The sequence below is a fragment of the Rhipicephalus microplus genome, chromosome X, assembly GCF_043290135.1.
Source record: "Rhipicephalus microplus isolate Deutch F79 chromosome X, USDA_Rmic, whole genome shotgun sequence".
NCBI classification, from domain to species: domain Eukaryota; kingdom Metazoa; phylum Arthropoda; class Arachnida; order Ixodida; family Ixodidae; genus Rhipicephalus; species Rhipicephalus microplus.
This window is the reverse complement of record NC_134710.1, coordinates 379245545-379262325: the sequence shown is the minus strand read 5'-3', so window position 1 is coordinate 379262325 and position 16781 is coordinate 379245545. Positions and strand designations below refer to the sequence as shown.

General features: G+C 43.6%; 1 protein-coding gene across 1 annotated transcript; it reads left to right on the top strand.

Moving 5' to 3' along the window:
- The first annotated feature begins 1750 nt into the window (after positions 1-1750).
- On the top strand, positions 1751-16781 carry LOC142775387 (uncharacterized). The gene is made up of 3 exons (XM_075876752.1): positions 1751-2419; positions 4360-4598; positions 16347-16781. Exons 1-3 carry the CDS (start codon positions 1751-1753, stop codon positions 16693-16695), a joined length of 1257 nt encoding a protein of 418 aa, XP_075732867.1. The 3' UTR covers positions 16696-16781.

The window sequence follows — 16781 nt, the reverse complement described above, 5'->3', positions numbered from 1 at the left end:
CTACCGCATAAGTATCAGAAGAGGCACACTAGTAATGATATATTTCATGTACATTCGCACTATTTGGATTTTAGTTGTGTACATGTTTCTGGAGTTCCAGCTTACAAGTTGCGGCATCTAATTCTTCTGCAAAGAGAAGCTTTGCGCTTATGCCTTGGCCTGCCTAAAACAGCTGCTAACAACATGTTGTATCTGGAATCGAGGGTTTCTGCTCTGTCTTGAAATATTCGCCTTCTGACTGTTCAAACGTCCTTAGAATTTATAAATCATCGTTAGGACATTCAGAAACAGCCTTTTTTTCCTCCCCGGAACCATTTTTTGGTGCTAGATTGCCGTGATTTCACACCCCACAAATCATATTCGCGCAAAATTTACTGGAGGCTCTAAACAAACCTATATGCGACATCATACCGAGTCATGATAATTCATACGCTGTGGGAATTCAATTTGACGATATTTTTTCTAATAACGCCAAATTACTTCCCCATTATATTTTGGATGGTTTACTACAAGATAATCTTAGCAGTATGACAACAAACGCTATTATTACTGTGATGAAAAGCCTGGGGTTGGTACTTTCAGCCCAACTTTAGATTGGATTTCTTCCCTTCGACTACCTGATTTCATACCCGTTTTGGGGGCTGAATTTCTGGCAGTGGTTATTGCTTACTTTACGCAAGATGGATACATCAATTACATCAGCTTTCATCATAACAGATTTCCTATATCCCTGTACGGCACTTTCTGTTGGTCCTGATAATCAAGTAACAAAGGCGCTCCACGCACTAGTGCCTGCACAATTGAGAAAAGTTCTACTAGATTAGATGCCAATACATGAAGGCTTATTCATAAATGAAATTGCCCATTCCTTATCTAAGTCGTTAATTAGCGAACTGATTCTACCACACTGCCCCTCATCCGTTTATGTGACTGCTGCACGATTCCGCGGACATACGCTTATGGAAGTCTTCAGATGTTCAGCACTAACAAACTCTATCGAATATCGCCATTTAATTTATCCCTGGCGAAGAGACTTTTGCCACACTCGTAAACAAGAAGTAGCTATCACAAGGCTGCGTAGCCGGGTTCCAAAACTAAATTTCTCAAAACACAGGTCTGCTCAGGCACTTTCCTCACTGTGTGCGTTTTCTGATAAACTTGTAACAATAGATCATTTTTTTTTACCTGCGTGTGGTTTAACATAATACGAAAAACTATATTAGAAATACCTTTGTGTGGTATTGGTAATGACATATCTCTGCCTGCCATTTTGCCTTTCGGAGCTTCAATTTCTGGGTTCTCTACTGCAACAGTATGCGCGGCCATCTCGGACTATCCTGATGAAACTAATAGACGGACTAATTAATATGTTTCATTCATTTACCGTGTCTACAAAATTATACGCGTATAAATCGGGATATTTCTCTTTCCTAAGAATAAATTTGTTTCTTTATTTAAAGAATTGTATGTATTAGTTCAAGCACCATAGTTTCCTAGGTTATCGGTAATCTTTCTATTATATCTCCAATATTTTAAATCTGAACAATAATTTTTTAAAACCACTTAATTCTTGGCCAATTCCCCATAGAAGGTATGCGCCACGATTAATATGTGAACAACAGCAAGAACTCTTGAATCCGGAGTGCGTGCCGTGAGGCAGCGAAGACGAAGAAGTACCAGCGTCACGCGCGCCGTTGCCTCGTTCTGCTTGTAAACATCCTTCGATTGTCCACGTGTGCATTTGGCGAGAATGCAGCCCGTTCAAGGGGAGCCTCAGTGTTACGGGGACGCCAAGCGATCCAGCGTCGTCTCACCACCAGTTCGGAGATTCCGCAGCAAATGGACGCCTTCGCCGACGTTGGCTGCACCATCACCAGCTGGGTTATGTTTTCTGGCAGAAGGTCTATGGCCAGCAGCTGCTGTGCCATCGGATCGTAGCTTTCAGGGGTACTACTACGAAGATGGCTCAGGGCCCGTTTCCGAGCAGACGCTGCATCCCGAATCCTTGTGCGAGCCCTCCAAACCCAGTCATGTCGAGTTCCTGAGTGTCGTCCTTGGCATCGCTTTTGCAAAGCTGCTCCTAGGCATCAGGCTGCCCATTGTCCACAACTCACTGTCGCCTTACCACGTCACACCAGACGTCGCGTATGGAGTTTTCGAGCAGCGGCTGGAGATAGCGCCCAAAACCGTTGTCCAGTGGTTCATTCCGAGGAGGGGCGCACATCCGGACGTCGATGAAAAGGGGAGCAGGAGAACGACGACAGGCACTTTCACTAGAGTCCAAGTTGCGGCCAGGGCTGCGAAAGAAAGGACAGCTCGACTAGTGCTGACGAGGGTGATGACTAGCCCAGTGACGACTCCGCCAATTACCGCAGCCACAACTGGTGCTCAGGAAGAAGACGACGTGCAACGGAGACGTGTAAGTTGGCTCATTATTTGTGATGTATTTCATGTATGCCTTGATGTCTTCCGGTAATGAAATTAGGGCTGCGAGCGGCTAATAACTTTGTTCACTGAATAGTTTTTTTTTAGGGGCTTCTTCGGCCAACGTTACACTTGTGATATCGGAGTAGAGCAGTAACATCACAAAGTGGCCTTTGCATGAAATAAATACTAAATAGCAGCATGTTCAAAATCTTTGCATTGAAGCTGCACGAATGGCATTTGCTAACTGCTATTTAAAAAGAAACCTATGAAACTGCTCACGGGGACGGGTGCGGGCTTTCTAGCCCATTCTAAATATATATATGACGCCAATGGGAATGAATGCGTTTGATTGGTACGGATACACCTGAAAAATGCAGCACTAATTCAAAAATGGACGAAAAAACCTCACAGGAGCACGGGTGTCGTCCTCATGTGAAGTAAACCTCAACATATTGCGTGGTGAAGATTACCACGGGAAATGTAGTATCAACGCATGAGTTTATACGATGTATATATTTACCTTTTGCATAATTTACTTTAGTGCTACTCTTTCTTGGCAACCAACTTCAACATCTGACTGAGACAGAAGTTTATTTTAATTAGTGACCGTCTGTAAGTATTCAAGGTTTCATTGTAACTGTTTGTCCGGTTCTCCTTCCTTTTGTCAGTCAGTCAGTAAAGCAGAATTTGCTCAGTTGGGCTGTAGTTAGCATGAAGAATCGACAGGCTGAAAAATATTATAGATGAAATGAATGGAAAAAAAAACGTCATATCCTGTCCTAAACGGTCTCACGTCATACCTCTAATACCGGGAAAAAGTTCTCTTCTCGTAAAATGGAGACTAAGTGCGCTTTCTAATAGAAACCTTTCATAACTGTGTAAAACGCTGGTGTAAGGGATTATGGGTGCCTGGCATTCTCAACTCGCAGTTTAAGTGACCTGAGCTTAACACGTGGAAAGGTATACAAGCATTGTTCGTATATATATATACATACATACATATATATATATATATATATATATATATATATATATATATATATATATATATATATAGTGGGAGTAATAATTCAACTGGCCAGTCAGTCTTCGTGAAGGTATGAGATATGGCACAACAGGAGCGTTGTCAACAAGGATAAATATATCCTTGGGAGATTCGGGAGCGGCGACTGCCCCTCCCGAAACTGTTGGGAAATAAATATATTTATCCTTGTTGACAACACTCCCGTTGTGCATTGTCTCATATATATACATATATTTATATATATATATATATATATATATATATATATATATATATATATATATATATATATATATATATATATATATATATATATATATATATATATATATGTGTGTGTGCGTGTGTCATCACACAGTCCAAGACATGACTGACAGCCAAGACGGTATCTTTTGGTAGATTACTACGACAGCGTGCGAAAGGCTTCGCTTTGTACTTCGCGTTGTTGACCTAAGCTACACACACTACAAAAAAGATGAGTAAACGCATTTCATCACTACGAACCTAACACCTGGCGATTGCTAGTAAAATTTTCTTCTGTTCATCTACTCCGTGTTAGAAAACAATGGTATAGGTACCGTAATACTTAGGCACTTGTAATGCAACATCTCCGAACATAGGCCCTGCATAGCAGCGGCGAATGCCCACGGCTTTTGCGCGGCAACGACTGGCACACCACTTTAGAAATCTTCCTCTAGCCACCACGCAATGAGGTTCCTCCAGGGTGTGTAAAAAAGGTGATCGAAAGAGAGCAAGTTTCAGTGGCTGAAGAAGTACTTTTCTTAAATATCATCAATATTGTAAAAGGTTGCGAGAGCCAGGTCTCACTTATTGGTGTTTTAAATCTTTTATACATTGACGCCTTTTTCATATGTTGCATTGATGTACACAATTCTTGCGCACCACAGGCCGTCACCCTCGAGTCGTACAGTGGACACGTGTACACTCACTGCGGACTTCCAAAGCACGAATTCTGCTGCAGTGCCTGCAGGAAAGCCTGCGTACTGGCAGCCAAAGACCCAGTGCACGTGGGCAACCGCTGCTCCAAGTGGTTCGCAAGCATCAAGAGCTGCCTCGCTAGCTGTGTCAACGGCCGCCACGTGTCGAACCGCTGCTACGGAAGCACACTTTTCTTCCCGTGCACACGGTGAGTTCACTGAATGCACCTTGGTTTCTTCCTTTGCTGGCGTTGCAGGTTTTTACGACGATGTAGCTTTGAACCCTTCCTGAAGTACCAGAGTCACTTCATTGGGTTTACATTTGAGACACATTTTACGTGAAACTCCAAAAATTACTACCATCTGTCTGTCAACCGAAAGAATTCATTATTAGGGCAAAGTTCAACCACTTCCTTAACGCCCACCAGTCTTGATCTGGTTTTTCCGTTCATGCTTGTGCGCTCTGTCAAAATAAAAAAAAAGACGCTGCGCATATCTGACGCACAAAATCAATCCGTTAGTATTCAGTGGCCTGCTTCAATATACTAGAAAATGCATATATAAGTAGTTGTAAGGACTATAACGTGTATTAGGCTGCGCTGAGAATGCGACGCTATGCACAGAAGGGTGGATGATTTCTATGTTTGAATAAGACGATATGGTGCTGCAACCTGCAGGTGGCCCTGCATTCTACAAACTAGGGCCTTTAAGATGGTGCACGCCCGCTGGCCGCACGCTATGTCACAGGCCATTCTTTCGTTTTCCAAGATTACTGCCAGATGACGCTCATGTCTCACGCTGCGCCTCCAGAATCCCACTTTGCATTTTTCTCGCCCACAAAGCAAATGTTTTGTTCACTCTCTCCAGATGGAAGACTATCGTCTTTCGACAACATTTGCAAACTTGTAAATACGGGGCCTATTGTTAGAATATTTCCGACCTTACTTCGCCCCTAGACGGTGAGCGGTAACACCTAGAGGAAAAGCTTTTTGTGCTTAGACAAAGTTAACGTTTCTGTTGTTGTACCCTTATAAGCTGTAAAAGACAATGTTAAAGGCAACGCACTGTATACTGCAATACACTTTGCTTGCCCACGGTGGGCATACACAATACCTAAAACTTTCGGGACGTTTAAGCTTCGCCTTAATGAGCAGGCTGCAAAAGCGTAAACAGGCTGCGTTCGCAACATCCTATGATTTGCTCAGACATTCTACCTTGTTCTTTGAATACCTCAGCCAGGACGTGGGGAAAGCAACGCCTACTGCTATAGTGCAGTTATGAAGCCCGCAATATGCCATAAGATCGTTTTGGGAATTAACGATGTACCCAGTGTGCGTGCGCAAAACAATAAATGGCTTGCACTGACATACCTTAATATACCACATAGAAGCACGAACATGCTGGTGAGCGAAATTTATGATGTCACGTGCCTGGTTGAGTGCATCGAATTAAACCCCCTGCCTTGCATTTTGATTTTGTCGCTATTTATGCACAGTAGCCAAAGAGCGCTCCTTCGACATCGTTTTCAGACAGAATCAGGTTAATCGCACGTGAATATACTGCCCTGAAATCATCTTTAGGCCGTCATGCTGGAGCCATGGGCGAGCTATGAACATGCGGACCTTTGCAGCTGTGCAACATTGTGGATGCTTTGGGTGAGAACGAGGACAAAGTGTAAGGAAGGATGTGTGTGTGTAGGCCTACTACCAAATCTTTGCTCAATTATCAAGGTGTGACAGCTGGTGCCATTGTGATGTTCTGCCACGCTCAATTGTACATCTTGACACGACTCCTTGCGCTGCATGACCTGTGTATTTTACTTCCGCAGCAGTTTCATGCACTGGTAGGCGTGGCTCTGTAGAACTCCTGCTTGCAGCACAGATCGCCTATGCTCGATTGCGACTCGGATACATTATTTTAATTATTTGCAGTCACCACCATTTTCAAACATGGACCACGCCGATGTTTTGATCGCCACTAACGGCGTCGCCGCGGATACCGGAAGTTCTCCGACACGAGCTCTTTAACGCTCTCGCGTCAATATCATCAGTGCTAGTGAGAAAAGCGTACAAGCAATTTCGTCTTTTATTGTGATAGCAAATGCATCGACACTCTCGGCGTTATTTTCAAAATGCCGTGGCCATCCTATTGAGAATAAAGTCCATATATACAGCATCCCCACACGCATCACAGGTGAGACGAGCGAACGAAAGCGCGCGTCAGCTGGGGACAAAAACGGCTGGCTGAAGAAGAGATAAATCTAGCCACCTATGTATTCATGTCCGTCGCACGAAGAGCGCAAGCGATAGCATCGCCACGCGTGCGAGGCCTGCCGCTGAATGCTCTTCAAGAAGAGAGAAAACTGGCCACCCGTATTTTGTCACGTCAAGCAGCGAGAAGAAACTCACACAAAAAAAGGATCGGTAGATCCCATGTACCTTGGCACTCGACGTTATGCAAAACCTGCGATGCGATGGCGACTGTGTTGCAATTTTCGTATTATGCCAATTGCCACAAAATGACGCTAAACGTACAAATGTTGTATGCACACATATTTGTTCAACATTCACATTTTTACTTTTGTGTAACGATTCCCACAGCAACATAGGTATTAGCAACACCAGAAGCAATAAGCTTATAAGTAGCGCTTGTGCAAGCAACGTTTGTGGCCATGTATCGATAAATGAGCTTCACTAGATGGCGCTTCAGTACGATTTCCGGTATTACAACCTATCGGCTGTATGATAGGAGTACATATGCACCGTTTATAAAATTTTATAGCCAGCACTGCAAACACAATTGCCGTTTAACGAACATTGTGGTCTACTTCAAAAGCAGTTCCGGGACCTGGCATCGCTTTGTGATAGAATAGTTGATTGCCTAGAAGAATACTGGGGTTAGATTCCTGCTCGGACCATGATAGCTATTCTATGCGTTCGTTTGATCAACGCTGCTGATGCCAGCTCTTGGGGCAAAGCTCCTATAGGGCCGACGTTCTTGGTGTCCATTAGGCCCCAAAATATTAACAAAAACAACTACTGCACTACAAATAATGAAAAGGTATGTGCATGGCAAAACTGCGATATGGACCAACCATATCGAAATTCTGATTTGGTCAGTCTATATCAAAGTTATATACTCGGATATGGGCCGACCACTAGCCAATATTGGCCTGCGGTCTAGCTAAATTGTAACAATTGCTTACGTTTTATCAATAAAATTAGATTGATATATAAAGAGCCGACGTTATGTGTGATCAAGTATGCAACAGAGCAATACGCAATCACCCGGGCCAACCGTCCGTCAATCCGGTCACTCGTTCATTCAACTGTCCATCAGTCTGTCCGACCATTGATCTGTCGTTCGTCCATTCGTGGGCTCACCCATCACTCTGTTCGTCCATCCATCTGTCTGTCCTTCCGTCCAACTATGCGTCCGACTGTCCATGCATCTGTGCATACGTCCACTTGTTTCTCCTCACGCGCAGACGTCCACGTGCCCGTCTGTGCGTCCATCCGTTCATTTGTCGGTCCTTTATGGTAGTCCGGTAATTCAACGTAGACAATATGAACTTTACGGCTTATAGCTTCGACCAGTTGTCGTCATCGTCTATCACTACGTCGAGATGCACTGATATTTATTATTGATCTCGAAATGAAGTTAGCAATGTCTATTTGCGCCGTTCTTCTATTCATATAAACTATCTTACACCTTCAGTGCATTGCACTTAACGAAAGTTGATCGCAACCTACCATGAAGGCTGTATCATAGGGGTGCATATGTAATACTTATGAAAATTGATACCCATCATTGCATCCCCAATGGAGGCTTTACGCATATGGCGGACTATTCCAAAGCAGTTGCGAGACCTCGCGTGACTCTTTCGTAGAATATTTGGCTAGCACGCAGAATGACTGAGTTGGATTCCTGCTTTTATCCAACTTTTATCAAAAGGGGTTGGTCGCGAGAGCTATCTCGACGGAAATCGGTAGACGACTCGTGTTCTTTGTACTTGCTGTGTGGCTTCACCGCTAATTTCAGGTGGGGATGACAGACAGCACAAAATCTGCAATTTATATTGAATAGGCTCTATTCCCTAACACGAATTTTTTGTCGAGTTTTGCTAGATCGGGTGCAAATGAGTGAGCTGCTTGTCTCCATAAGCGTTCAACATTCTGGCTGTAGGCCCGTGTGCTTAGATATGCGTGCAAAGACCTCCAGGGTGTCGAAATTTCCGGAGCCCTCCCCTATGGCGTCTCACATAATCATATGGTGGTTTTGGGACATCAAACCACACATATCAATCAATCAATCAATCAATCAATCAATCACTTTCTGTCTGTTGCATCATGGCTGTGCCCTCGAGGCGAAACTGGTATTTATGACATTTTTGTCCAGATTAATATACGTTACGCATACAAGTATTCCCCGTAGTTAAGCGTATGGTTTGCGTTTCATGTCTCTCCGGCCACACTGGCACAACTAGGAGGCTTTAGTCAAAAACGGTGAATCGTTCACACGTCCGGGCAAAGGCCATCCTGCGCCCCAGAAATGTCCCAGGATAGTTTGGTATACGGGCTTCTCATGCCCGTTCCCAAGCCATGGTTTATTCGATCCTAATGATGCTTTTGTATCGAAGTCATTTGGTCTGTTGTTTGGACGTTGTATTAGTGTTTGTTCTTCAAATTTTGTGACGATGTCTTGTCGACTAGCCGTATTCGAGCAGGAAGTCTTCTCGCATAGCTGAGGCCTGGAGAAGGAACGGACGAAGAAACACGGTGACATTGCATGAAGAAGCTTGGAGGGGGAATGGTCGGCCTTCAAACGATTTTTTTTTTGCACGAGTCTCAAAATATTTACTACGCCAAACGGTCTGTTTCACATTGTCGGTGTATTGCACGTGCAGACACGGCTTCGTACGATCGGCGCCAGAATGACCGAGTGCATTCTGGCTCGTTTTCAGGCCATTTCATTGGCTTCAGAGCGCAAACGCAACATCTAAGTTTATTATAAAACAAACTCGGCCATCAGCGATAACGCTAAAATATTCGAAAGTACGCGTACAAATGATGACACATGTTGGCGCGGATCAGAATATCGATAGCCAACACTCTGTTCGGCGCTATCAGTGAATTATGTATACACATTGCTTGCCTAAAATATTCGGTTTCCTTGCCACAAGTTTGGCTAAATACAGTTTGAGCCTGGAACGCTGACTGCTGCCTTCTTCGACGTCCCGAGCACGTGACAATACATTTACCAGAATGTGGCAGGTAATGATGTGTCAGCTGCGAGTCGCATCGGTGTGAATTTTTACGTAGGTGTAATAGCAATAAATATGAAGCTTACATGTTCTTTGGTTCTCAACGGAGGAGCCGTACTTGCTATTCAACCTGCTCCTTAATAGTAACGGCTTTGTTGTGGCAGTTTTTTTAAATCCTTTGAAATGCTTCAAACTCACTAGTTTTTGCATTCTATGCGATTGGTTTTCTTTTTCCTACGTGCCAAAATTATACGAGATGTCTTCGTTAAAATATAGAGAATTTTTAGAATCTTTTGCGACAATCGTGCTCTCCGTTTTCTCTCATGAGGTCTCTGTCGTCATGGAGATGTTTTCCCGCAACTAACATGAGTTTGATGTCAGAAATCAGCCAAGAGTCACCCATAAGCTTTTTAGTATTCTGTTGTGTGCATATTGTTGGTGAAGTTCTTGTGCATCATAGCTCTAAGCATGTCAATTTTTAGCAGTAACGAAAGCGGCACGTAGGTCGTGATTTTCATAATTGAATTCGAAGGGCGAAATTGAGTGTGATCGAGCTCGGCGCGCACAAAGTTTGTCTTATTCTGACATGACCTGTGGCAAAGAAGACACAAGGTTTGAATATAGGCTCGCCGAAGCAGAATCTGCTCAGAAAAGTTGGCAGAGGTTCTGAAATACGCGACTAGATGGCTTAATACTTGCTTGCCAATACTGGTGCTTGTCTGCCAATTTCTTATCTTGTAAAGAGGTGCGAAAACTATTGATTGATATGTGCGATTTTCCGTCCCAAAACCACTACAAGGAAAACTATTACACCTGTCTGCAAGAAGAAGCGCCGAAGTAGCTACCCCTGACTTTCATGCTTCGCAGAGAAAAAAAGTGACAGCTTTGCCGGAAAGGCGTAGCAATGAACGCGATAGCAACAAATTGAAAGGTCACGCGCAGAAGAGAAAGCAGATCGAAACACGCCCCACGTTCCTCACGCAAAAAAGACGCACAAAATGTATTCACAGGTACGGATGCGCGTGAATAAGCATCTCATTTGTTACTTAGCTGTGTCTGAAAAGCGCGTGTTTTTCGCAAACGGAGACACCATTGATATCAGTGACCTTTGTACACCCGGTAACTACAGCAGAATCATTCTTGGCAGAGCCCGAGGGCAGCCAAAGCGTACGACCTTCCCCTCCTCGCCGCCGCGAGATAAGGGCGTGTGAGGGAGCTTCGCTCCCCTTCTCTAAGCCAGGCAAAGTACGTGTGCGAGACTGAAGCGGGCTCTGCCGTGCGATGTGGCGACGCGCGCTCATTGCGCCATCTAGGTGATAATGCTTAAAACAAAATGCCCCCCCCCCCTCGTGATACTCGTTCGCAGCGGTAAATATATAAGTAGCTAGTAGGTAAGATATATACAGTAAGTTAGCAGGTAAGACATAAGCAGCTTGCCATTTGAGTTTCGAATGAAGTGCTCCGGGTTGGCTCTGTGGCTAATGCCCCACTCTCAAGACGCAGAGGTGCCACATTCGATTCCGCACGTGGAGACTTTTTCTTCCAGATTTATTTATTTCTAGAGTTTTCATATATATATATATACATATATATATATGAATATATATATAAATATATATATATATATATTTATTTATTTATATATATATGTATATATATATATTTATATATATATATATATATATATTCATTTATACATATATGTATATATATATATATATATATATATATATATATATAGATATATATATATATATGTATGTATATGTACGATGCATAAAATCGACGTCGACGTCCACTTCGAGACATACGACAACGCCCGCGACCAAAACCAGCCGAGAGTGTCCATATAATTGCTATCACAATAGAAGGGACTTATACTGCTGATTTCTTGTGCACAGCTTGAAAAAAATAGGTAAGCACCAAACACACCACAAAACACAAGTACGATGCACGGGTACTATTGAGATGATTTTGTGCCTTGAACGAAAAATACAGCGGTGCGCTTCATTTATACTTTCTCACTGCGTTGTCAAGCACAGGTGGTTTCAAACTGATGTTCTCAACGGTTTAAATTCGTGTGCAACATGCGCGAACTTTGCGTCCAGCATGCAGCCTAAATTGTCAAAACTACTCTTGACGAGGGTGGAGACCAGTGTTTCGGAATGGGTGCCTCCATTCCATTCTGATTTCCTACCGGGGAATAACAATTTAGCCACAGTTTGATTCCTTTTATTTCCTCAGATGAAAAAAGTTGGCCCATTTAAACTCCGGGAATGGCGGAGCGTTTCATTCCATTCCTTCAATTTCTCGATGTAGAAAATGCATCTTGATAGTTTTAACAAGTTAAAAATGAACAACACCATATATATGGTGTCTTTTGATGCAGTAGGATCTGGAAAACTGCGTAAAATTCGTTTTACGCAGTTTGAAGAACAATTTGAAGAAAACTAAAATTTGGCTATTGCGTACAACAAAAAAAAGCTCTAGACATGCTGGTATTAGATGGAACAGTGCACCCTCACTTGGGCACCTTGTGTCTTTGCAATCAATACGGAATACAGTGCCGCATTGCTCGTCAGCAATCACGCTTGTCAAGCGCGCCTCGCAGGCATAGATTGGGTGAGAACTTTGTGCTCGCCTGTGCGCAGGTATGCGATGTCCTTCTTGAGGTAAAGTTTATTTGTGTCAGGTACTAAACTGCTCTTGAGATAAACACCAAACTATGCATAGAGTATTCGGCCCTTTAGTGTGGGGTATGAATAAGAACGAACGTGCGAGGATAATGTATTCTCTCTTCAGGATCTGTCGGAATGATGAATTTCTTCTTACACTAACTTATACCACAATTTCGATTTTGGAAATTGGCAGATTGTTCACACTTTTACATCACGCCTACCCTTGGTTTTGGCTAACTAAAGGTGGAGCTAGAGAAAGCGTTGTGGCATTCGACTTCGATAGAGCATGTACTCACACCTACATGACTAATTTGAGCCTGATGTTTAGAGTAGTGGATATAAGGGTCAGAAAAATAATTCTCAATATCTTCTTTGCTTACCGATGCAAACACGGATATGCGCTGAGTCTTAGGAACAAATGGAAGTTACAAAAAAAAGATAACAGCGATAATAAAATTATCCTACCTGGTGCATTGGGAGTGCGGTATTTCCAGCTCCCAGCTCAAAATTCAGGGATGTGTCATGTCCTAGGCTTGATCTCCCGAACGTATGATCTTCAGAATACGTTGGGCAGTCGGTCACTAGTGTTTTGTTTTCCAGGTTGGCGTCATAGTAAGCGTCCTCGAGATTTTGAAATGCTGCAATAAAACTCGCAAGCACAACATGTTGCAAAAAAAAACGTTAATTTGGTACATTCACCGACATTTTACAACGTAATCCTGAGTGCTAAATGAGCGATTCGCCGTTTTGTTACGAAACCTGAATTCTCACTGCACGGCTCCTTTAACAGTTGCTTATAAAAATTAAGATACGACAATTGCCGTCTACCTATGTGTTGCACTTCACGAATATGAGCTGCTCAAGCGCAAAGTGCTGGACGCAGGAGTCTGTGTAGTAATGCATTATGGCAGCTTTTTTCTTGCCACCTGCACCCGCGGCTGTGGTGGCTGCGCCTCCCGGGCTTTCCCTCCAATCTCCATAGTACAGAGGGAACGTAGGTTTATTTCAGCGCCTGGGTTTTCTTCGGGAATCGGAGAGCGCCACTGTGGCCTTTGTTACGCCCGCTTTGCTGCTTCCGGGAGCAATGCTTTCAAAAGATTATTCTCATTCTCTCTCTGTCTGTACGGAGGGGAAGCGCACACAGTTTATTGTGTACGACTGTGTGCTGCGCTGACCGAGATACCTTCGCTGTCAGAGTTTCTTGCGAAGGCGCTCATGTGTCTAGACAAGAAGTACAGTATGACAAAGGGGGGGGGGGTACGAGGGGAAATTGCAGTGTACAAAAGCATCGCACCAGCAGTTATACACACCACAACATCACAAGGTTTTTTTTTGAACATGCGTCCGAGTTGGCTGAAAGTGACAGAAGCTAGCTTAAAGACGTGAAGGATGTCAGTAGAGCAGACGGCTTCGGCTGTAGCTGGGGTGCCACCGAGGGCAAAAGAAATGACAAGGCGCAAAGGGGAGGGGGGAAGAGGGCATGTTGCCGCTATAGTTCTGCTCAACCACAGCTAAACCAAAAATAGAGACGAACATAACAGCAGCACTGTCAATATAAGCACAAATTTTTTGTAGGCGTTTTGCTTATCAATGTATTGTGCCAAGCCATTTTGAAAACGCTGCTTTATATATTCGAGCCTCTCAATTATATTGTTTGAAATTTCAATAGATAGCTCGTTGACGAAAACGTGCTGTATTTTTGGTAAAACACGTAATTCTAGAACTATTCCGTTCCGGGAAAAATAGGCTTAAATTCCCACTATATTCCTCACAGCATTGTCTTCCTTCCATTCCGAGGCTGCAAAAATGTGCAATGATTCCGAAATCATGATAATACCGGAGTGAAAACTCCACAACACTGCTGGAGAATATACATCCATTGTAGTTTACGTAAACCATCACAAATCTACCGTCAGTAGGTCACGAATAGAAGTCTTACCCCTCACGTCACATGGCCCCTAAAGGTAACGAAGTGGCTCCCTCGATATCGAAACAGAAAGTGTCCTATATAAGCGATGCTTTCCAATACACCACACTAGACTGCTTTTCTTGCGGTTCCGAAACCCGTGTTCCTATTACGAGCAACAATCCCATATTGTTAAAATTATTATCACTACTTCATCAACACTCGCAGGACGGGAACATGGTCGAGAAAATCTCGTTAAATTGGCTATTTTGGTCAAATGAGACACACAATAGCGGGGAGGGCAATTCTTGCACGCTTTCGATTCTCACTTGGTGAACTATTACTCAAATTCTTGATGTGCGTCGCCTCATATCGCGCCACCACAGACACCACGCGGTCCGGGCGATGTGCTCGGCAGAGAATTGGCAGGTGGTGTCGGCATGAGTGCTTTAGTATCGAATGCTACCATGCTGGCAGAATAGCAAAAGACACTCTAGAAGTAATTTGCTAACGTCCACCAGAACTTTAATTCTACTTCTATTAGAGTAGTTTCACTTTAGTGTTACGAGCTATTGCTATGGAAGAGGGATAAGCCGTAATTTTAGAGGGCAGCTATCAGGCGGCAAGCGAAGGAGGAAGGAAGGGTGCAAACGTCTGGGCTGCTGATATCACGACCAATCGTCCTCTAACGACGCTTTTGTCCCCTGCCACGTGCGTGGGCCCCTCGGTCGAAGGTTGTGCGCTTGCAGGGCCGCAGGTACGCCACGGCTGTCTTCGATTGTCTTAACGGGGCTGTCAGTGTTTCACTTGGTTCACGACGCCTGCAAAGCACGAAGTGCTGTGCAAAGGAGGCCAGCACTGAACTTTTCTGCGCAAATAATAAAAAAAATTTACACTATTTAACCGCCGATATTCAGAACTTCAAATATGGTTGGCGTTGCCCTGATATGATATTAACCTTCGTTTTTTTAAGCGAAGCTCATGTGCATAGATTCAAGCGTGTGTCGAATAAACAACCCCAGGTGGTCGATGTTTCCGGAACCCTCCACTGTGGTGTTTCCCAAACTCATGGCGTGGTTTTGGCACGTTCAACTTCAGATAATAATAATAATAATAATAATAATAATAATAATAATAATAATAATAATAATAATAATAATAATAATAATAATAATAATAATAATAATAATAATGATAATGATAATAATAATAATAATAATAATAATAATGATAATAATAATAATAATAATAATAAAAATAATAATAATAATAATATAGTCCATTTATATTACATTATTAATTTCCATAATTTGATTAATATTATTCTTAATGTTTTAATTAGTGTTGTCGTTGTTGTTGTTGGACCAGTTTTTCAAAGCGAAGCTCTCAGGCACCCGCTTCAGCAGTGAGCAGCGTCGGTGGCATAATAACTGGCAGAGCTAACGAGGATGAAAAAGAGCGACCGGGGAGCGTAGGTGACAACGAAAAACAATGATAACAAGAGAGTGTGAACAGAAGCGAACCACAGTAGAGGGACGACAGTAGAGGACGACCAGGCTGCAGAAATTAGGTGCCTGTTTGCTCTTCTAACCCCTCCCACCAAAATTACTACCACAACAAATTACGCAGAGCGCCTGTAGCGTTACAGTGCTGTGCGTGCCACTATGTTGCGTCGTGCGGTCACTGATGACGTGTTCCTTCAGATATGGGCGAGTGTCACGTGAGAGGACACCTCACTGGTGAGCTGTTACGGAAGGTATGGCCTTCCGTAGCCTCCCGGTCAGTAAGGCACTGTCGCTACTCTCTGTCTGCGGCAGTTGATGTGTAATAGGCTTCACACAATTGTTCGCGCCAGTCACTCTACTCAAGCCATGGTATAGCGCTGCAGATACATACATACAAGTGTCTCTCAAACTGTTTTCATCAACTTTTCGGAAGTCCAAATGGCCCATAATTCGATTAGGCAGTATTATATTCGCTGATTAACTTTTCTTCACGGACTTAGTTGGCTTATGTACATAGAGAGGGTGCTTTTAACGCATTCACCATAAATTAACCACAAACAATGGTGATCATAAAACAACACCAAATCTTGTTTAATTTTATGTAGGCAAGACGTGCTGGACGTGCCATGGTACTTTCATGGCAAGAAGTGCGTCCCGTGGAGCTTCCCGCAGGGTTCGTGCTTGTCCGTGGGCCGTCGTGGCGTATACCGCAGCTGGGAAGAATGCCGCCGGCGCTGCGTGCTCCGCACAGAGTCGGAGTGCGACGAGACGCCAGCTGCCGAGACGGGCTCACCTCGCCAGCTGAGGCGCCCTTATTTCGCCGACATGCAGGCACATGGTGGAGCTCGCTGTGTCAACGTGACCCGGTGCGCACTGAAGTCGCACCGCATCTTGATCGGGCCTAACCAGTTTGATTCGCTCAGTGCATGTTGCGGAGCATGTGTCAGAAGGTAGCATTTACCTTCGGGCACGCTGCATCATACTGTTTCTTCCATGATTTATAAATTTTGTGCATTTTGATAATTAAATTTGAAGTTCAT

Excerpts from the sequence above, each read along its gene's own strand:
- LOC142775387 (XM_075876752.1), top strand. The coding sequence starts at position 1,751 with ATGCAGCCCGTTCAAGGGGAGCCTCAGTGTTACGGGGACGCCAAGCGA. Across the intron at positions 2,420-4,359 it reads ACGACGTGCAACGGAGACGT|GCCGTCACCCTCGAGTCGTA; the intron begins GTAAGTTGGCTC and ends TGCGCACCACAG. Across the intron at positions 4,599-16,346 it reads CTTTTCTTCCCGTGCACACG|GCAAGACGTGCTGGACGTGC; the intron begins GTGAGTTCACTG and ends AATTTTATGTAG.